The following is a 22,354-nucleotide window of genomic DNA, read 5'->3' on the forward strand; positions in this document are numbered from 1 at the left end:
GGCGGGTGTACAGTTCTGCCACCTTTGCAAATGTTCGGCCGACAATGTCCATGTCATCCACGGCTCATACAATATGTGTATAAGAATCTAACATTTTCGCATATGTCCAGTTCTTATACAGGTTTTTGTAGGTTCTTATACAGAATTGTTAGAAAATCTAACAATCACCGGTTGGGCGATATTTTACCAAGCTGTGTACACTTCTATGCAAATGAATACTTTTAACAATATTTTTTTCATCTAAGGCGTTTATTTAACAGGCTCAGGCGTGTATAACACTTAACGGAGCCGAGAAACTATATCATTATTATTAACAGTTAGTAAGGGGAAAGGGACATTGACCAAGATACTCGTGGCGTCTCAAGGTTAGATAGCGTAATTGCAGGATAGACAGGGTTGGGATTTTAGTTTGGGGTATTTCATCTGCTCATCCGGGTATTTGACGTCAAAAACGTTGTAGAGTAGTGTCGTGCTCGAGTTGTGGTTCGTCATGGTTCATGGAACAATAAAATTAAGGCAGTTTGATGGAAATTAAAATATGTTGCAAGGATCATTTGCGTTTGTATTGACGCCCACTGATGCGTTTTGATTCACTCTCTTCTGTTTGTGTCTTTCCTTATTATTCTATTGCAGTGCTGATGATGATGGCTTTAGTGCATCTCAATAGCATACTGGGGGTGAACTTCTATGTTGGTTACACTTTACACCCATCCTGTGTGGGTGTATGTTTTTGCCCCTATTCTCGTTGTCGTTGTTGAGCATAAAGTTGGTTGGTAATGATTAGGATGTTAAGCCGGGTTGCGTGATTGTTTCTCATGCTTTTTTTTCTGTGGAGAAATCTTCGTCTCAACTCCATGGCTTTGCAGGAGTAGGAGATCAGGAGAAAAGCATGGAAAGAGTTTCCTGCCCAACCGGTGTGATTAAGCATGAAAATCTTGAGGTATTCAAACTCTTCAGAAAACGGTCGTTGCTGCTTGGCCAGAAGATGAAAGGATAGATGCCGGCATAGGGTATTTATCGCCATTATTTTATGAGCGACCACTTGTAAGGGGGACACTCCATACTTCAGCGGTAAGACGCGTGGTTGCAAAGTAGATATGGTGAAGCGTCTGGATTTGTTTTGTAGAACATTCGATATGTTTTGAGTTATTGACACTACTGCACTTAAACTCGTCCCACAAATCAGATTATATTATGAGCTTGGTATGGTTAACAGTCCGGTCCTATTTTATTGTTTGATTTTTTGCGACCTGATTTTAAATAATAATGAAATCAAATCCAAAATTCGAAAAATAAATTTAATTTCTAACGTTTTTTATCGCACATATGTACTATCACTGTGGTTTTTTATATGAAGCATGCAAATTAAATACAGCTCGTCAGGGGACGTATACTAATTACATTTGGGATTATAAGAGGAGGATACAGATCAATAGTTTTAGGCAAAACTCAACGCCCTTGGGTAATTTCAGTTCGAAAACTGCAAGCATTACTCAATAAATGCTTTTCAAAGTGCGTGTACTTACGGAGTTTCTGAAACAAACGAAAAAAGATTCATACATTCCTGAACAAAAAATTTTTTTCCGTATTTTTCAGAAAATATGAAAATCCAGGCCTTGTTGACGCTTCAATGTGAGAGCTCTGATCCCTTTACATTTGTAGATGCAAGAGGTATCATCAGCAATTAGAAACAGCGTTCCATCTTCGCAATAGTCGTTGGCATATCGAAGATGAGTCAATTGAATAGCAGCTGCTAGGGTCTAAAATATACTGTCCTGGATGACGCCTGCAATGATTCGGTGCATATCAGAGATACCTAGCGTTGCCAATGAACACCCGGAGCTTTTGAGAGAAAGCCATTCTCAATTCTCAAATATGTCAATGTCGTGTTCGTTCAGAAGATCATTGAGCTCATAGCTTTGCTTTCGAACGAACAAGCGCTCCAATACAGGATGAGAAAATCTATTACTGCTGAAGCACCGGCCTGGAGTTGATGTTCCTTGATTACACATTTGCTGCATGTAGTTTTTGAGATGGCATCGAAACAAGAGCTGATCCGTCAAAAAAAAAAATTGTGTGCCGTCGTGGAAAACCCAACTGCGTCCAACAGATGCATCAGGAGCCACCGAGGTACCAATCATTCGACGATGTCTCGGGTGGTTAAATCATTCAAAGAGACCCAAACGACCAAGCGGCGGCCAGGCAGTGGCAACAAAAATCAAAGCCAAATATTCCGGAGAAGGCCAGCACGGTATTGAATCTGTTCAAACGTCGACCGAATCTTTCGATCCACGAAGAACGAATAATGTGAAGGTTTCCATTTAGTTTGTCGAAAAAACGATGGAACGTGTCGGTATCCACGTATACTAGTTCAGGAAGGCTTCAAACCGGAACGATAATCAAAATACGGGAGCCAAAACCCGAGTAGACGAAAATAGCTCAATAACATCAAATGTTGATAAGATAGTAAAATGAGTTATGGACGTGATTGATATAAGAGCTAAAAGATCAGACGACAATATCAATATTTTGCACTAAAATATCATGAGAATATCAAGTTATGCTACTTGTAAGAAGTGATCAATTTATTTATTTATTACCAGACTAAGGCCGAAGTGGCCTGTGCATAGGGTGATCTAACCGGTAGTACCGAAACCGGTAATACCGGTATTACTGGCCATTTTGGATACCGAAAATACCGGTATTTTCGGTATTTCAAATGTTGCTGTTAATATAAAAAATCACAAATAGTTTTCACCTACATATATAAGCTAAACTGCCTGTAATCGCATATCTCCAATCTATGCTGGAATAATTATCAAATCAAGCGACAGATATTTCCGCCAATTTATTCGATGCTTTTAAAGGCGATTATGCAAACAATTTTAAATTCACCACACGGTTTCTACCCCTATTATCAAAAGTTCACATCTAGCGTAATAATTTTCGTACAATAATGTTGAAATTAGGGGGCCTCCTCAGCCGTGCGGTAAGACGCGCGGCTACAAAGCAAGACCATGCTGAGGGTGGCTGGGTTCGATTCCCGGTGCCGGTCTAGGTAATTTTCGGATTGGAAATTGTCTCGACTTCCCTGGGCATACAAGTATCATCGTGTTAGCCTCATGGTATACGAATGCAGAAATGATAACTTGGCTTAGAAACCTCGAAGTTAATAACTGTGGAAGTGATTAATGAACACTAAGCTGCGAGGCGGATCTGTCCCCGTTGGGGGGAGTAATGCCAATAAGAAGAAGAAGAAGAATGTTGAAATTAAAGTCGATTGTTTAGCATAAGTAAGCAAATGATCTATGGATGTTTCACCCCATGGGCGTTGTGGTTCTCTCAATACATGCTCTTGAAAAATCACGAGAAAACACGTGGTTTCCAAGATGGCCGATTTGTGGCTTTGTTAAGAAAAAAAAATCTCAACATTTTTGTTTTTTTTTTTAGTAATTCTGCCGTTTCATCAGAAACGATTTTTACATTTTCTTCTAGACATCCAGAGCTACTTTTATTTGAGCAAGTGGGCGGCATTCTTGATGCGATCGGTGAAACTAAGACATACCTGACGATCGGTACGCAAAAAATGCCTCTGTGGATATTTTTTCTGGTTTATCGGTTAACGAACAACTTGTGAAGAGACTGTAGCAGAGCATAACCCTTGGAATTCTCCTACTATGGATCTGAAGGGATTTAAGCGCAAGCACTTGACAATGATTTTCGACAGTCGTGGAACCATTCATCCAACATCGGTTGAACCAGAGACGGCATTTTCAGTAGTTGCCATTGCCAACAAAATCCAATACTGATTAGGGGACGAGTCGCTCAGTATGTTATGTCTATTTAAGTTTCGCTTTGCACAGCTCAACAAGTAATGAGTTTAACATTTGAAGCTTGTCAACAAATATTGTTTTTCATCATAAAGCCCAAATCAAAAGTTTTTCTTTTAATAACCGGACATTTTCACAAAAACCGGTATTACCGGTATTGACTCCACCAAATACCGAATACCGGTATTTTTCAAAAATGGCCTATACCGACCACCCTATCTGTGCAGTACACAAAAGTCTTCTCCAGTCAGCTCGGTCCATGGCTGCACGTCGCCAACCACGCAGTCTGCGGAAGGTCCGCAAATCGTCCTCCACCTAATCGATCCACCTTGCCCGCTATGCACCTCGCCTTCTTGTTCCCGTCGGATCGTTGTCGAGAATCATTTTCACCGGATTCTGGCTACGTGCCCGGTCCACCGCAGTTTTCCGATTTTCGCGATGTGAACGATGGATGGTTCTCACAACAGCTGATGAAACTCGTGGTTCATTCTTCTCCTCCACGTACCGTCCGCCTTGTTCACCCCACCATAGATGGTACGCATCACTTTCCTTTCGAAAACTCCCAATGCGCGTTGATCCTCCGCGAGCATCGTCCAGGTATCGTGTCTGTAGAGAACTACCGGTCTAATAAGCGTTTTGTAGATAGTCAGTTTGGTACGGCGGCGAACTCTATTCGATCGGAGCGTTTTGCAGAGTCCAAAGTACGTACGATTTCCTGCCATGATGCGTCTCTAAATTTCTCTGCTGGTATCGTTATCGGCGGTTACCAGTGAGCCCAAGTACACGAATTCTTCAACCACCTCGATTTCGTCACATACTCGTGGTGGGTGGCTTATGTTGTCCTCTCTTGAGCCTCTTCCTATTATGTACTTCATCTTCGACGTGTCGACGACGTTGACTAGTCCAATCCGTTTAGCTTCACTTTTCAGTCTGATGTAGGCTTCCTTAATAGCAACAAAGCCAAAGTCAAAATTCTGCTAGAAAATTTAACTTTTCGTCGACGGCCACTGCTCGAACCGAAACTGAAGTCCAGATTCTGTTATCGACGCCAAGCGATTATGTTTATTACTTTGAAGGAAGTTCGTCTTGGGTAAATTTTATATTTATAATCTTCTCAATAATGCGTGTATTTGAAATCGCTAACAGAACTAAGATTCTTGCTTAATAAATTAAATTGGGCGCCAAGAATTTGCCGATCATTAGCAACGGCAATTTGGAAAATTCTCTCAGTTTAACTAAATTCCTAAAATGGTGGTCCTGAAAAGTACCGGTTTGTTTTCAATAACTCAAATTACAATCAACAAACACCGCCGCTTGCGCCACTTACACCACCCAATTAGCACAATTAGGTCCATGTGGTTGCAGCAAATTATATATGACTGGCTTTGGTCGTACATAGGTCACAGTAATTCTTTTATGACAATTGTGTTCCTAGTGCATTGCTGCTGCAGCAGTTATCGCTGGGATCACCACCCCACGATATGGTCTGGCCCGACGATCGCCTCCTATTGTTTCGTAAAAGGACAACGGAAATAGTTTCATATCAATTTAAACGTACATTTGCAGTAGGATATCCTCTGTTATGGGATTGAGGGATATCCGATACGATTTACAATCAATTAAATCTGCTAAACGAAAGATTGAGCAGAAAAATCGGTAATTTATCGTTGGCGCTTGGTGCGTTTTGGCTGAAACCCGACCATATAGAAAATGAAGCCTGTGGCCCCGCCCCTTTGGTCAGTTGCACATAATATTTGTTTCATACCGATGAACAAAGAGGCGTGGCTAAAGGATCTTCTTAATTAATTACAAGAAAGCTATTTACCCGCGCGGGCGAGCTATTTGTTTTTCGAGATGTCACGGAGAGCGGAGAGAGCGGTCTCAGTGAAATTTATTCGCATGGATGGCATTTCAAAATCTCTGGCGAAAATTTCGCTTTTCGCAGAAGACAGCTAATTTGGTAATTAATAGATTGGTTGACCTCTGATTCAGATACCAACGGCATCGCTAAGATTGAATCATTCGACATTGCCAAACGATTATTTGGCGGTATATATTAATTAAATTTATCTTGGATAAATAATGCCCCTTTTGAATCTCTCATAGCAACAAATCCGAAGTCAAAATCTTGTAGGAAAATTTCACTGAACGCTTAGAATTTGCCACAGACACTAGCGGTTGCACTTTGGAAAAATCCACTCAGCATAACTTAAACTTATTTAATATAAAGGTGGTTCTGAAAAGAAACAAATTTATTTTACACTAGCAGACTCGACGAACTTCGTATCGCCTAAAATTGTTTTTTTTTTACTGATTAGTTCTCGAGTTATGCAGAAATTTCTGTCTCATTTGTATGGGAGCCCCCCTTTCCAAAGGAGGGAGGGGTCTCGAACCATCTTAAGAACCTTCCCCGGCCTTAAAAACCTCAGCATACAAATTTTCACGCCGATCGGTTCAGTAGTTTCGGAGTCTATAAGGTTCAGACAGACAGAAATTCATTTTTATGTAAGGTACACTGGGGGAAGTGGAAAAAGGGGGTAAGTGTAAAAATCGACTCGAAAAATTGGAATTGTACATACTTTACAGTTTTTACCACATCATAGCATCATGCAATGTTATACTTTGATGCTCACACTAATACTATGTTGAAATTTGTATAACACATACACTAACACGGTTAACGCTTGAACTGTAATTTTAGATTTCGCGAAAAATTGATATTTGCATTCATAAAATTAATTCTTATTTGCACCAATTGTTCTTTTTTCAAGTGAATTTATATCACAGGTGACCATTACAATACAATTAAACTAATCCCATTCAATTGGTAGTGGTTTGTACCAAGAAAGCAAATAATTCAAAGATTTTACACTTACCCCAAGTATCAAACACTGCGGGGGAAGTGGATAATGTTCTAATTACGCAATTTTTTTCTTCCTTCCAGGGTTTATTTCGATAGCTGTGAATCTTAATATGTTCCTTCTTTGTTATCATTGTAATTCCAGTGGTGATTGGACTCATATAAATGAGAAAATGCCTGATTAATCCACCTATCGGTACTGATGCCTTTCACATGTTTTCCATATGAAAAAAATATATAAGAAAGTTAAAAATACCACTGATAGGTAAATATATTGTATAATTCACATTAATTTTTATTCCTAACAAGTTTCGCCGTTGAATGCAATTTTTTGCGAACAAATCGGTTAAGGACAAGTGCTTAAGAATAGCTGATAATTTTGTACGTGCTTTGCGAACACACATACATACAAATACGCACATACAGACATCATCTCAATTCGTTAAACTAAGTTGATTAGTTTATAACCCTGTAAGTCCCATTTTTCCTTTAAAATGTTCATCTTTGGGGCGAACATATAGACTTTACGTGCACTTAGTGTCCGAGAAGGCAAAACCAGCCCTCCCCTAGCTATTACGAGAATTCCTTGAGGATCTATTCCGTTAAGGTAATGAAATTATTCCACAAAAGATACTCAGAGTAATTATCGTATTGATTTTAGTTATATGTAACTACTCATAACTATTGAAGGTCAATGCAACATGGGTTTTCCACTTACCCCATCCCACTAGGGAAAGTGGAAAAACAACTCCTAATTTTAAAATCTATTTCCATAAATTTCAAGCGACCAAAATGGTATGAATTACCGCACAGTTGGTGCAAAATTGACTGTTTTTGATAGCCCATTTTGATTGAACGCATTTAAATCATTTAAATTGGTTTTACACTAATTCAAACATGCACTATCGATTTTTCCTTTTCCACTTCCCCCAGTGTACCTTATATAGATAGAAGATGTCTTTAATCACTATCAGCAACCACTGCCGCCCTACCATCGATGAAACTACCAACGCCATCGATGTGGCCGTTTTTAGTGTCTCGTACTCTACTCAACTTGTCGAGTCAAGTACGAGACACTGAAGACGGCCTTGTATAGGTCGAAATACGCATCTGTCAAAGGTACAATAAAGTAGTAGAATTAAATGGAATAGTACAAACTCGTCTTATGACAAGTAAATACATTGCACTAAAAGCTTGAAATAATTTTAGTATATAAATCTAGAAAATCCATCGAAAGATGAAGGCGCTAGAAACGCTCAAAATCTTACATGATTTCGCGACGGTCCCCAATTTCGACATTTTTATTTTGCACCCTGTATCTGAGCCTTCCCCTTAGACGTAGTTTACGTCAAAAAATCAGTGACATATTTTTAGCTTGTTTTGTAGTATTTTGTAGTGATTTGACCAATTTTTAATAGCAAACAATGGGACTGGATCCCCCATCGAATTCGCTTTGACGAAGTTGAGCTGCTGCCACCTCGCGGAGATAGACGTGTGCGTGAAATCACGGTATTTCAACATGGTGAAGTACAGGAAGTATATTTTAAAATGCCTCTAAAATGATATTAATAGTGATATATTGAAAACTTTTAAATACATTGGGTTAGAATTTTTAAAAACTACATGTTAGACTACAAATCTACACATGTTTTTTTAATCGAAATAATTAGACTTTTATGTTGCCAATTTAAAAGTAAATTAAATTTCTAACCCGAAAAATCAAACTATTTTTGGCTAAAATGTGTTTTAACGTTTGAACAATCATTTTTAAATTGACGACCTATATCCCTTGCCGGGTGAAATAAAAAAGCATCATCCGGCCCCCATTTTGTTTTCTCGCTTTCGTCAGGGCCAATGGAAGCTGTTGCGAGTGAATCGACCAATGATAAGTCCCAAAAACTGTGTCTACAAAATACATGTACACACATACATACATACATACACATAAATTGACGCTTACCTTGGGATTTTCTAGATCATCAACCTTTTTCTCGACAGTCTTCCAGACGTGAGTTGTGGTATTCCAAATCACAAACTATTTTCATGTGGTCTTGCAGACGTGCTTAGTGATTTTCCAAACCACAATTCATTTTTCAGCGGTCTTTCAGACCCTTTTTTGTAGCACTAGACGTATCCAAGTAAAAATAAGAAGAAGACACACGACGGTGTTAACTTTGAAAGATCCTACAGCACAGCATAGCAAGATCATTTTAAAATGCTTATAATAAATTCTAGACAAATTTTAATTAAAATCTGATTGATGTACGATACGGAAAAAGTTCCGAACTGTATGATAGATACATTTTTGGAAAATATACAAAAAAATGAGATAAGCTTCCAAATATGTAATTCAGAACTTTTTCCGTATCGTACATCAATCAGATTTTAATTACAATTTGTCTAGAATTTATTATAAGCATTTTAAAATGATCTTCCTATGCTGTGCTGTAGGATCTGTCAAAGTTAACACCGTCGTGTGTCTTCTTCTTATTTTTACTTGGATTCGTCTATACGAACCTCCTTACCTTTAATCCATCAAATAGTTTATTCTCCGCACATCATCCACTTGAATTCAACTCACCTATTGAAATCAGCGTCAGGAACCAAAAAATAACCTGGCAGGATCGCCAAAATGTGTGACTCCAAATGGCCGAAGCGAAATACGATGATAGTAGCTCTCCATGAGTGCGTGTGCACGATCTGACAATAAAAAGCCGAGTCATGGCTTGCTGATCACCAATTAGTACGATTCGCGAAGTCGAAACAAAATTCTTCACACAAACAATGAAGGTTCTTTATGGGTTTTTACAGTAGGAGGAGATGGCGGCAACTTTTCACTCAAACTCTGACAGCACTGGGGTTTTCCATAGAAGGGAAGAGCAGAATTTGCTTCGACTTTGCGAATAAGGTGTTAATATATAATAACACGCTGATAGTAACTTACTCAAACCCCAGAATCCCAGAAGGAGTTTTATTTCAAATACTTTATTAACGTGATGTTTTATCTAACTATAAGTTCATCACGGACCCAAAAGGAGTTTATAGAACCGCTCAATGTAAAAATTCCAAAGAAATGACACTTTTGATTAGCTTTCTTGAACTCTGCAAGTGTCGTTTTTAGAAGTGTCTGGTATTAAGGGTGTCCGTCGCGTTTTGATCTTTCCCTAAAAGATGCGATTTTTTTTTTGTTCCCAGTGTCTTTTGCGATTGTACCGATTTCGCCAGACCAGACCAGAATAATTCCAATAAATCTGAACTAATTGGTTTCATTATATGTAGCAGTGTTCAACAATAAGTATACTAAAGATGCATAAAATAAAAAAAACGCACTAATGAATCTTTAACATAATAAAACGTCATCACATTATTTAACGATTATCTTTCTATTTATCTCATTCACAGGGCATCGAGATGGAGTCGTACGTGAGCAACATCACACGCCAATGGAAGCCTGTGAACAAGTGTCGCAACATTCACACCAACATGATCCCCGAAGCGGTTCAGGATGGCAGCGAACCGGACATGATCGACATGCCCGCCATGGACGACCACGAGTCCACCAATCTGATCGATACAGAACTGAAGGCCAAAGTAACGCCTCGTCCTGGTGGAACCACCTTTTCGCAGGGCGGTAATCGGCCCACATCGGGACGCAGCAGCAGTGCCAACGGAAGGCAGGAAACCACGCTCGGGAAACTGCTGGCCACCGCATTCCTCGCGGCCACAAGCAGCATCGTAATCAGATTAATTTAATTAAAATGAGAACACAAACCAACCGTGCTTGCACTGCCACCATCTTCGTAAAAGATCATACTGCGACTCGCGACTCGTGGGAATTGCTCCAAAAGGGATGAGTGCGATGTGAGAGTGAAATAATTAAACCCCCAACCATAAGGACAGAAGGTGGTGACTAGGGTGATATTGAAAATGCCCATTTCGAATTCGTCATCAAACAATGGACAAGGGTGTATAAAGTATCAATAATCGAGTTACGAGATCATTGACATTAAAAATGTCAAAGGAAATGCAATCGCAACTAAGGTCTCTTAGAGCAGACAATTTCAGCATTCCAAAGAAAATGCAACCAAAATTCCAGTCATCTAGTTATTTATAAGTATTTAAGAGCACAACAAGTTTTGCATTATTTGTAAAATTGATCCAAATGCAAGCCTTAAATTTGGGAACTGTTTGTTTTTTTTTTATATTCCAATCTGATTTTAGTTCCACACTGCCACCCTAATCCATCTGATGTGGTGGATGTTCAAATTAGAAAAGTTGCAATTCCGAAGTCCAGCACAAAAAAAAAACAAATTCAATCGTATGTGATTTTATTACAGTTTTGTTGTAATCATAAAGCGCTGGCTGGATGGCCAAGATGAAACGAAATATGGAAAGCAATAAAAGTACCGCGTGGCGTGGTAGGGTGCATTCGGCAACTGAAAAATATGAAATATAATTTGTTGCAGAAACGTGATTCCGCGCTTGTGAGCAATGGATGCGTTGTATTCTGTAGCAATGTCGACGAATGATTCATTTTGTACCATGTAAATATCAGAGCAATGTTTTCGGATGCATTTCGTAACGATCGAACGTGGGGACCGTTTTATATCGAATCTTGTCATCGGTGAAATCGTGCGTAAATAGGCCATATGTGACATGCAATACGTTTCGCGTTACCATTAGATATTCGAAGAAAAAGTGGAAATAGTCGTACTACATGTATCATAGTGTAAATAGTGATATGAATCGATTGTGAAGGAAATAGACAGATCAACAGGAGAGCATGACGGATTGCACTGTGTCAGTTTGCCATAAATATTTGGTTGTAAATGATATTTCATCCTCTCGAAAAACATTCCATAGATAAATGAATTGAAACATACTCATTAAGCATAAACTAGTCATGCCACGTTCCCAGAAGTAGACAAATTTGTCAGCAACAATTAAGCCGAAGCAACGTAATAGATTCAAGTCAACTGAAAACCAATAGAAGAAGCCAGGACGTTACTATGAATAAATTATTTAACTATGTAATGAACACGCGAACCAATCTACTCGCAATTTACGCCAATTTATGTAAAAATGTATCTACCTATCAAATAAAACTATTTAACAAGAACTGTTTATTTTTATTGTTTTGATGACATCACTCCATTGCTTAGATTTTTTAGAAGTCTATACAGAAGCTATGTAGAAATTGTGACTATAAAAGGTTTGCCCACGTATAACAAAAGCCATTAAGCATATTTTAAAATTTACAATTGATTCATGTATATATGGTCGAATGGTATGACGGCGATTTTTGTTCGATAGAAGTTACGCTACAACGTACTGGGTGAGCCTTTAAACAGAACTAACACGACGGCTGTCCGGCGCGGCTAGACAGAAGGTTTGCGCTGGCACAATAAGCCGTCTGTAAAACCATGATTACGAACGACATAGAGATAATACTACTCGATATTGAAGGTAACAACCTACGCGACGAATATAGAATCACGATTGGAAACATGGAACAGCAAGTTGCAAGGATTTGGAGGCGTAGCAAGAAATTGATTGGACGGAACATGAACGGGTTTGAAAAGAGAATCGGAGATCGAACCGGATAGTTTGCATACCGTATCGGATGACAACGGCCAACGATGCATAAGCTGTGCATCCTTCCGCGGAAGGGTAGGACAAAGCATTTTCTTCCCCTTTCTATCCACAAGGCCACATAAGAGATCATCTAACGAAGAAACGGAGAACAAAAATCGACAACTATCTAATCGACGGTAAATTCCTCTCCGACATCACGAACGTCTGCACTTCCCGCAGTGCGAATATGGCCTGCCATGCAAATACGATGCAAACGGGCGCTTACCGACAAAGTTCAACTCTACGGAGAAAAACGTGCTAGTAGGATGATCAAAACCGTGAAGAGACGCAACAATTGTATCGCGTTAATAACATACGAAAGTTCTATGGGAAGTGTCTGCTATGCCACCGCCTGACATGTTTTTTGTTTTTCCTAAGCAATGGAGGGGGAATCTGCTCAACAGACATCCTGGGTTGTCCAGGAAGTGCGGGGTTAGGGACCACCTTCAACAGCAAACGAGAGAGGCAGGACTACATCCCCGACCCGCTAAACTGTTTCCATTGCCGCCAAGCCCATAGTCCCTTCGGTACAACCAGAAAGTAATGCTTCAAAGTGCACAACGCACCCTCGAGGTTAGCTGCGTGTCCTTGCCGGCTTTCCAGGTGGCCTTACCACGCCCTATGTCCTCGGAAGGTGGGAAGGGTCGACTTCGCGCCTGCTTCCCTCTGCACGACTGGTATCAAGAATGATGATGCCGCGTGCACCCCAAATTGACCTCTCTGCAACAGGGCCTATTCGCCAACACACAGAGGTACTTGCCGACGCGGTGCCTACGCCTGCCCCAGCCTTGACGAGGACCCCTTTCCGTCCTCGGGCTCGGAACCCGCCCGGTTGACCGACGCCGCGAAAGCGACGATACCATGTTGTTCTTCGCGCGGCCACTTGTTCGATAAAAGGATCGAGTTCGGCCACAGAGCATGACCACCGGTATGACCCATGAAGCCGACTCCGATCCCTTGGACCACCTCTTATTTGCGCCTGAACTAGCCATCCTTGAGTCCAAGCGCCACATTCTGTGTAGCTTCGAGACGATTTGGGCGATAGCCGATAAAACGGCGTTCCAGTCAACTTCATCTTTACACATCCTCCGAACTAGGTTGTCCGAACTAGGAGCAAGCCAGCTGCGTTACCTGCACTGTGATTTTGCAGCACGCTTAAACGCCAGACACATCGAACCCCCCATGGGGTGCTTGCTGTTCACAGCTTTGCTGGAACAAATCAAACAATTGGGAGGGTTCGTGCAGGATTGTGCCTTATGTCCCTCCAATCCGCAGCGTCGGCAGAGATTGCTTCTGTCAGGGCCTTTGCAGTCCCATTACTTGTGCCCCGGTTCCAGGCTCTTGAAGCAAACTTCGGGTTGCTCGTATATACCGACAGGGCACACCGACCATCCCACCTTGACGCTACCTAACTTGACTACCTTGGAGGCGTCCGCTGCAGATAGCCGAACCAATGTTACCTGCGTCCCTGCCGGACCTTTCTGTAGCCGAACGGCTGCAGTGGGCGTCTCCACTTCACACTGTCGCTCTTCGTGCTCTTCGACTTCGGTGGTCTCGTCCAGATCTTTAACCCTTAGATTCACCTCCGTCGTGAGTGCCCTCACCTTGACCGTCTCGCCTAGGACTTCATCTGCCAACTTCTTGTACTCAGCGCCCTTTGCGAGACACCCCACTTCAGCTCGAGGATCATCTCGCCCATCCGGGTACGTCTTATTCGACGTACGTCGGCGCCGAGTTCACCGAGCTTGACGTCACTCCTCATCGCCTTCAAGACGTCCGAGTACTTAGCCTCGTCCGTTTTGATGACTAGGGCATCGCCCCTGGAGCGATTGGCGCCTACCCTAGACTTCTTGCTACCCTCGTTCGCCTGGGCCTTCTTTTCGGCCCTTGACGTCTTCGGTTTCCCCTTGTTCTTGACCAGGGTCCAGGAGGCGTCATCCCCCTCTATTTCCCTTGTCTGGTGCGGCTGAGAGCTCTCAGCCTGCCGTAAACCCTTACCACCGTCTTTCCTGGGTGGACGGACCTTTCCAGGTCCTTCGTCTCCCGGTTTGGGAGGTACCTAGCCGAATTCTTCAATTAGTGGTAGTAGTGTAGGCGACAACCCCTTCGCAAGAGGTGGGTTGTTCAGGTCTCCGCCTAGGAGGCCAGAAGCAATAGTAGGCAGCTCGGTGCGCAGCGCCAGCGTGGGTCACTTAACCATCTCCCAGGCTACGCTGGTAGAGGTTATAGACTTGTTTTTCAATTTTGGTCCCACGAGTTGCTCGGGAAAAGAGGTCCACCACGCCAGAGCTCAGCATGACGCTGTAAGGGACAATTATTGTGGAGAGTGCCCAGGTACCCCACAGGCTCCGTTAAAGGCCTAGCTCATTATTTCACTCCCCTGGCCATGCATCCCCTCGGCACGGGTCGCTTAACGCCTTGGGATTAGGGGTTAGGGACGATGGTCCCTTTGGTCGCACCCACTCACTCTAGCTGATGTCAGAAGGACAACAGTGCCCAGGCTGCACTACCAGCTAAGTACAAAACCCTTAGCTGGCGGTTGATTGTCATCGGAAGACCCGTGGAAGCGTGAGATTGGAACTTGTGAGGACCAGAGCTGTGTATGTCGCTCCTTCCCAGATGTCAACTCACCATTTCGCAGCCCCAAGTAAAAGTGTGTGAGTGAGTGAGTGAGTGTGTAAGAGTGAGTGAATGACTAAGAGTGAGAAAATGAACGAGTTATCGTGTGTGAGTGAGCGAGTTGTGGTGTTTACAGTCAACGTGAAGCTCGATGGATCAATAATGAGCATTCTGAATAAGAGTGTACACGAAAAGCGAATCCCGTTTAACGGAACACACATACAGGGGATCGCCGAACAAGCGATCGTGCAGATGAAGGTCTGATGGAAAACTAAAATAAATAACGATGTGATTCGTTTCTGAGAACTAAACTAAAGCAGACGTTTATTAATCTATTTTTCACTCTTCGATTCCCTGCTCTAATAGTATAGAAAGCCGTGGTTTTATCGTCAGTCGGTCCTATGGTAGAACATTTCAGTTGGCGACGAGTGTAAAAGGTTTTTAAAAAAGTGAACGCAAAAGAATCGTGGGCGCAATAAATTTTGCTTACGGCAATCGGTCTACTATCGCCATCTTTGACATCGCTGGACAACCGCTTCGACGAGCGCCATCATCAAGCGAAACGAGATACTACAATAGGAAACTCCATGAAACCGATTTTGTAACGCGTGCAGCATTTCGAGTCGGAAACCTCTGGAAATTTCGAGTCGGAATCCTCTGGAGACAGAATCTCGTTCCATCTGAGGTGGTAGGTAGTTCCAAAGGTGACTACACGTGTGGAAACTTACGCCATTTTGTAAGCCAAAAATATCAAAGGTGGTTTTAGATTACCTTTTTTTCTAATGAAAAGTAAAATAATAAGTGCGCAATTTGAAAAGAAATTAACAAAAGAATTGTTATATACCCCTTACTGAAAGTATTTTTCTTTTGTTTCAATAGATAGTGGCTTTAGTATCATTCGATCGGTGAAACCCGCTATTGCGGTACACAACAACCGTTTACTGGAGTACCAGGTGATTCCCACGGCGGTCGATATTATCTATCGGTCAAGCGGTTGCGGTTCAGGTAGAACAAATCCTCGACGTCAACTGACGGCTTGCGTGGTTGCCCAGAGGCGATAACCGCGAGTAGCGAGCCCTTATCTTTAACCGGTGTCGGCAAAAGCCGAAGGACGATTCTGGTGAGTTAAATTTTCTTTTTTTTCAATTGAGGTGCCATTTTGCGAACCCAACTGCAAATCATTGTCCTATTTAAGACATAGTTTATGTGTATTAGTTTGGCGGTAACCAATTTTTCTTAATTCATCCGGTTAATATGGCCCAGGCCAACATAAGTAGCACTTTGGAACCCTTCCGAAAGGGCAACTCTTTTGGAGACTGGGTAGAGCGTTTAGGGTTTTTTTTTAATATGAACAAAGTTGCTGAGGAGGAGAAGCGTGACCACTTCATTACGTTAAGTGGTCCTATAATTTTTAGGGAACTCAAATTGCTGTATCCTAACAGCAACTTGGCTGACGTTTCCTATACAGAAATGGTTACCAAACTGAAGGCACGTCTGGACAAGACCGAATCCGATCTTGTGCAACGTTTGAAGTTTAACGTGAGGTATAGCAACCGAAAGAATTGCTAGAGGATCTTGTGTTGTTTGTGAAATTACAAGCAGAATTTTGTCACTTTTAAATTTAGAGACCGCATTCTTGCTGGCATCGGAAACAAATCTCTTCAGCAAAGAATGAAGAGAAGCTGACTTTGAAGGAAAAAAATATTGCAACCTGCGAAATCGCCAGGAATGCCGCTAGAAATATGGACTCCAGCAGTGCGGATCAAGTAGCATCTTTAAAGGCAAAAAGGCTTCAATGTGGCTAGACTTAACAAGTTAGCGGCTACAATGGAATTGGCAGCAAATGCTAATGCACCAGAAACTGAGCACAATCGTGGATCGGTCAAAAACAGGTTAGGTTATTCACCTTACCAAAAGAATGAGTGGAAGCAAAACCAGTGGCAAAATCGACAATGGAGAAACCGTGATCATGCTCGCCCGGATTATTCACAAATGGTTTGTGACTTTTGCGGTGTCAAAGGGCACATCAAGCGGAAATGGAAACATCAACATCCAACCCGGACGTGTTTTTGAGCGAGATGGTCAACCGATTGCGAACCGATTCAGATAGTGAGAATGAAACGGATGGTGAGGCAAATGTCTTTGAATGTATGCACGTGTCGTCTATCGGCAAAATAAGTGAACCTTGTCTTTTGACGGTAGAAATTGAAAATGTTTTGTGTGATATGGAAGTGGATTGTGGTTCGTCTGTAACTGTTATGAGTAAGAGGCAATATTTCGACAATTTTTCAAAAAAATTAACAAAATGTCAAAGAAATTTAATTGTGGTGAATGGTATGAATCTGATGATCGAAGGAGAAGTAGATGTGTTAGTAAGTTTTAAAGGTATTTCGATAAACTTAAAGCTTTTGGTGCTAAATTGCGAAAATAAGTTTACCCCCTTATTAGGGAGACCGTGGTTAGATGTGTTTTACCCGGATTGGAGAAATTTCTTCATAAATTCAATCACTTCCGGTTTAGAGACGAATACATTGGTTGACGATATTAAGCTTAAATTTAAAGATGTTTTTATAAAAGACTTTTCCTCACCTATTAAAGGTTTTGAAGCAGATTTGGTGTTAAAGTCTGAGGTTCCGATTTTCAAAAAAGCATACGATGTGCCTTATCGTTTACGTGACAAAGTATTAGAACATTTATTGAAATTAGAAAACGAAAAAGTGATAACACCAATTAAAACAAGTGAATGGGCTTCGCCGGTAATTGTGGTTATAAAGAAAAACAATGAAATACGCTTGGTGACAGATTGCAAAGTCTCAGTTAACAAATTTATTATTCCAAACACTTATCCGCTACCCACAGCACAAGATGTTTTCGCGGGTTTAGCTGGATGTAATTGTTTTTGTTCATTGGATTTAGAGGGGGCATATACTCAACTCTAGGGGCCTCTTAAGGGGCCCTCCTTAGCCGTGCGGTAAGACGCACGGCTACAAAGCAAGACCATGCTGAGGGTGGCTGGGTTCGATTCCCGTTGCCGGTCTAGGCAATTTTCGGGTTGGAAATTGTCTCGTCTTCCCTGGGCATAAAAGTATCATCGTGCTAGCCTCATGATATACGAATGCAAAAATGGTAACCTGGCTTAGAAACCTCGCAGTTAATAACTGTGGAAGCGCTTAATGAACACTAAGCTGCGAGGCGGCTCTGTCCCAGTGTGGGGATGTAATGCCAATAAGAAGAAGATATACTCAACTCTCTTTGACAGAAAGATCTAAAGAATTTATGGTGATCAATACTATTAAGGGACTTTATAAATATAACCGACTTCCACAAGGTGCGTCTTCTAGTGCCTCAATTTTCCAGCAAGTCATGGATCAGGTTCTAAATGGAATTGAACATGTTACAGTTTACTTGGATGATGTTTTGATTGCTGGGAAAGATTTGAATGATTGTAAAGAAAAATTGTTTGTGGTATTAAATAGATTGAAAGAAGCTAATATCAAGGTAAACTGGGATAAATGTAAGTTTTTCGTAAACGATTTAGTTCATTTGGGACATGTGATCAGCGGAGAAGGATTAAAGCCATGCCCAGACAAAATTTCTACAATTGAAAAGGCAAAAGTGCCTCGCAATGAAACGGAGTTGAAGTCGTATTTAGGGTTGATCAATTATTATCATAAGTTCATTCCTAATCTATCATCAAAGCTTTATTGTTTATATAATTTATTGAAAACGAACGTAAAATTTCATTGGGACAGCAAATGTAATGAGGCCTTTAAAGAAAGTAAAAACGCTCTAGTAGGAGCACGATTTTTAGAGTTTTATGACCCAAATAAACCTATAGTCATAGTCTCGGATGCTTCGGGATATGGTTTAGGTGGTGTAATGGCACATTTAATCGACGGTGTTGAAAAACCAATATATTTTACCTCTTTTTCGCTAAATGAAGCTCAACGAAAGTATCCAATACTACATTTAGAAGCATTAGCATTAGTGTGTACAGTAAAAAAATTTCATAAATTTGTCTATGGTAAGAAGTTCTACATTTACACAGACCACAAACCGCTAATTGGGATCTTTGGTAAAGAAGGAAGGAATTCTATTTATGCTACTCGTCTGCAGAGATTCGTATTGGAACTATCAATCTACGATTTTGAGATACAGTATAGGCCATCACAACGAATGGGAAACGCGGATTTTGTTCACGTTTTCCATTAGATTGTAATGTGCCTAATGATTGCGATATAGAACTAATTAACAGTATTAACTTTGGCAAAGAAAATCCTATCGACTTTTCTGTAATAGCCGGTAAAACTAAGGAAGACTCTTTTCTACGCAACGTTATTTTATTTGTGACAAATGGTTGGCCTGAGAAGCTGAGTAAGCAATATATTGATGTGTATGCAAATCAACAACATTTGGAGTTGATAGATGATTGTTTATTATATCAAAATAGAGTAGTAATACCTGAGGTTATGAAACTAAGAGTATTGAAATTGCTACATGCCAACCATGCAGGAATTGTTAAAATGAAGCGTCTTGCTAGACAAAGTGTGTATTGGTTTGGAATCAACTTAGACATTGAAAATTACGTAACTTCGTGTGATATTTGCAACAGCATGATGATAGTTCCGAAACAAAAAATTGAGTCTAAATGGACCCCAACAACGAGACCTTTTAGCAGAATTCACATTGATTTCTTTTATTTGAAACACCGTACTTATTTGATAATAGTTGATAGTTATTCCAAATGGCTCGAGGTAGAACTTATGACGAACGGCACGGATTGTGACAAAGTTTTAAAAAAATTGATTGAGTTTTTCGCTAGATACGGCTTGCCAGATGTGTTAGTATCGGACGGGGGTCCTCCATTCAATGCACATGCCTTTGTGGTTTTCTTGAAACGACAGGGAATTAATGTTCTAAAGAGTCCGCCGTATAACCCATCGAGCAATGGACAGGCCGAAAGATTCGTGAGAACGGTGAAGGATGTACTAAAGAAATTCATAATTGATCCAGAGTTTTCGCAATTGAATGTAGAGGATCAGATTAATCTGTTTCTCATTAATTACAGAAATAACTGCCTTAATATAGATGGTAACTTTCCATCCCAAATGATTTTCTCATATCCTAAAACTATGCTAGACCTACTAAACCCTAAAAATAATTATAAAATGTTTTTACAAAAGAAAACCTCGCATGAAACCCTAAAAACTAGTAAAAACTTGCTTCCAGTGCATGATGATGTTGAAAAGGATTGCGGGAATGTCCCGAAACATATGTTAGATCCTTTTGATAATCTGACACCAGGGGATGAAGTATGGTACAAGAACCATAATCCCCATCACATAACTAAATGGCTCAAAGCAGTTTATATTAAAAGAGTTTCTCGTAATACCTTCCAGGTGGAAATTGGAAGCGTGCAAACCATGGCGCACTGAGGACAGCTTCGCATAGGTAGAGATTCACACAACAAAGTAAACATGCGTATGATTCGGCAACAGCCGACGACAAACCCTAGCCAACAGATATCTCATGGATCTCCGGAAGTGGCTAAAAGAAGTGGCAAGAAGCGCAAAGCAGAAGACGAGTCGAGTCATGACACCCCAGAAGCTGCGGAATTTGTACCTAGGCGTTCGAAAAGACAGAGAAAAGTTAAGAAAGATAGTGATTTTATATACCTAGAGTAGTTCACGTTTGTGAATTCGAAGCATAGAGTTTAGATTTTGAACTCTATTTCCGATCGATATTATGTCTTGTATTTAGACAATCTGAAACATGAATTATAATTTGAACTTTATATTATATATTATATATATATTATATTTGTAAATTTGAACTTGTAAAGTAGGAAGGGCTGTGGTGTTTACAGTCAACGTGTAGCTCGATGAATTAATAATGAGCATTCTGAATAAGAGTGTACACGAAAAGCGAATCCCGTTTAACGGAACACACATACAGGGGATCGCCGAACAAGCGATCGTGCAGATGAAGGTCTGATGGAAAACTAAAATAAATAACGATGTCATTCGTTTCTGAGAACTAAACTAAAGCAGACGTTTATTAATCTATTTTTCACTCTTCGATTCCCTGCCCTAATAGTATAGAAAGCCGTGGTTTTATCGTCAGTCGGTCCTATGGTAGAACATTTCACGAGTAAGAGTAAGTGAGTAAGAGTGAGTGAGTAAGAGTGAGCGAGAAAGAGAAAGTGAGTGATTGAGAATAATTAAGTGAGTGAAAGTACTCATCCGTAAGAGGGATAATTAGTGAGGCAGAGGAAGTGAGTGAGTAAAGGGGTGTGTAAGCACAGGGAAAAAATGTGGTAGAATCAACCTGATTCTGCATCAAATCAACAATATTTTTGCATTGATTTATGAATAGGAATTATTTTTGGTTGATTCGCGATATCAACTATAGTACTGTCTCCAAATTTCTTCGTTTCAGTACTCGTCGATAGAAAATCCTTCCGCACGCGATGGCATATTAGCAAATCAAACCACCTTCCTTTTGCCAGTGGAGATATATCAGCTTCCACACTGATATTCTTCCCTCCCCTTCATACGGGAGCTTGGCAGAAGGAAGGTCGTGCGATATGTGCCATTACAAATATTGCCCTCCGCTCGCTTTCAAATCGACCTCTATAAAAACATACTTCATGCCTGCCGTATCCTAACGGAACTATCAATTCTATACTTTCGCCTCTAATTCTATCATGAACATGTACGTCTAAGTTTGGAAGATGATATTAGCATTTCCATATCATTGTAAATCGTTTAACTTCACGTAGAAGTAACACACACAAAATCATTAATTAGTCTAATTTTCTAATTCTTTGCAAAGATTGTTATTTAGCGATTCATCGATATCTGTTGGTGTTAAACATAATGGAATACTACACATTCGGAAAGTTTTCGGGGTAATGGATTTCGGGGTAGTGTCGCATTCGCGGTAATGATTTTCAGGGTACTATCCAGTTCGGGTGGTAGCCTTCGGTGTAATGGGATTCGGGGTACTGGCATTCAGGGTAGTGGGGTGGAGCCGTCCAGTCCACCGAATTTCTAAACTACGACGGACTCCTTCGGCTCTCAGTTGCTCGGCCAATGATTTCTCCGCCATGGTAACAGAGGCTCCTTCATCTAAAAATTCTAACGTAGTAATGGAATTAAATACCATGAAAGCTCTAGTTCACCGGCAGGATTCGGAACATCGTGTCGCTGTTTTATCGAATGTGAGCGTTTATCACTACTACCCCGGAGCATTCATGCAGCAGCGGATTGTGTCTCCCCAAACACCCATCAATCGGACACCGCATCCTCATTCTACATTTTTCTTCTCCGTGATCATTCAGACATAACTCACACAGTTCCCAATCCCGCATAACTTCGATTCGATCAGCTGGAGTCATATTCCCGATGTC

At 40.9% G+C, this 22,354-nt stretch overlaps 1 protein-coding gene and 1 long non-coding RNA gene across 2 annotated transcripts in view; both read left to right on the forward strand.

Moving 5' to 3' along the window:
- The window catches only part of LOC134226775 (MOXD1 homolog 2-like), a 387,300-nt gene extending 375,491 nt beyond the window's left edge, over positions 1 to 11,809 (forward strand). Inside the window, exon 10 of the mRNA XM_062707752.1 lies at positions 10,093 to 11,809. Within this exon, the coding sequence (XP_062563736.1) occupies positions 10,093 to 10,443 (351 nt within the window). The 3' untranslated portion in view covers positions 10,444 to 11,809. The remainder of the gene's footprint in view (positions 1 to 10,092) is intronic.
- A 3,405-nt stretch (positions 11,810 to 15,214) lies between these two features.
- On the forward strand, positions 15,215 to 20,979 carry LOC134223892 (uncharacterized). Its single transcript, XR_009982763.1, has 3 exons — positions 15,215 to 15,631; positions 15,823 to 16,063; positions 20,343 to 20,979. It is a non-coding gene; the product is annotated as an uncharacterized LOC134223892 (long non-coding RNA).
- The last annotated feature ends 1,375 nt before the right edge of the window (positions 20,980 to 22,354 follow it).

This window comes from Armigeres subalbatus, chromosome 3 (genome assembly GCF_024139115.2).
Source record: "Armigeres subalbatus isolate Guangzhou_Male chromosome 3, GZ_Asu_2, whole genome shotgun sequence".
NCBI classification, from domain to species: domain Eukaryota; kingdom Metazoa; phylum Arthropoda; class Insecta; order Diptera; family Culicidae; genus Armigeres; species Armigeres subalbatus.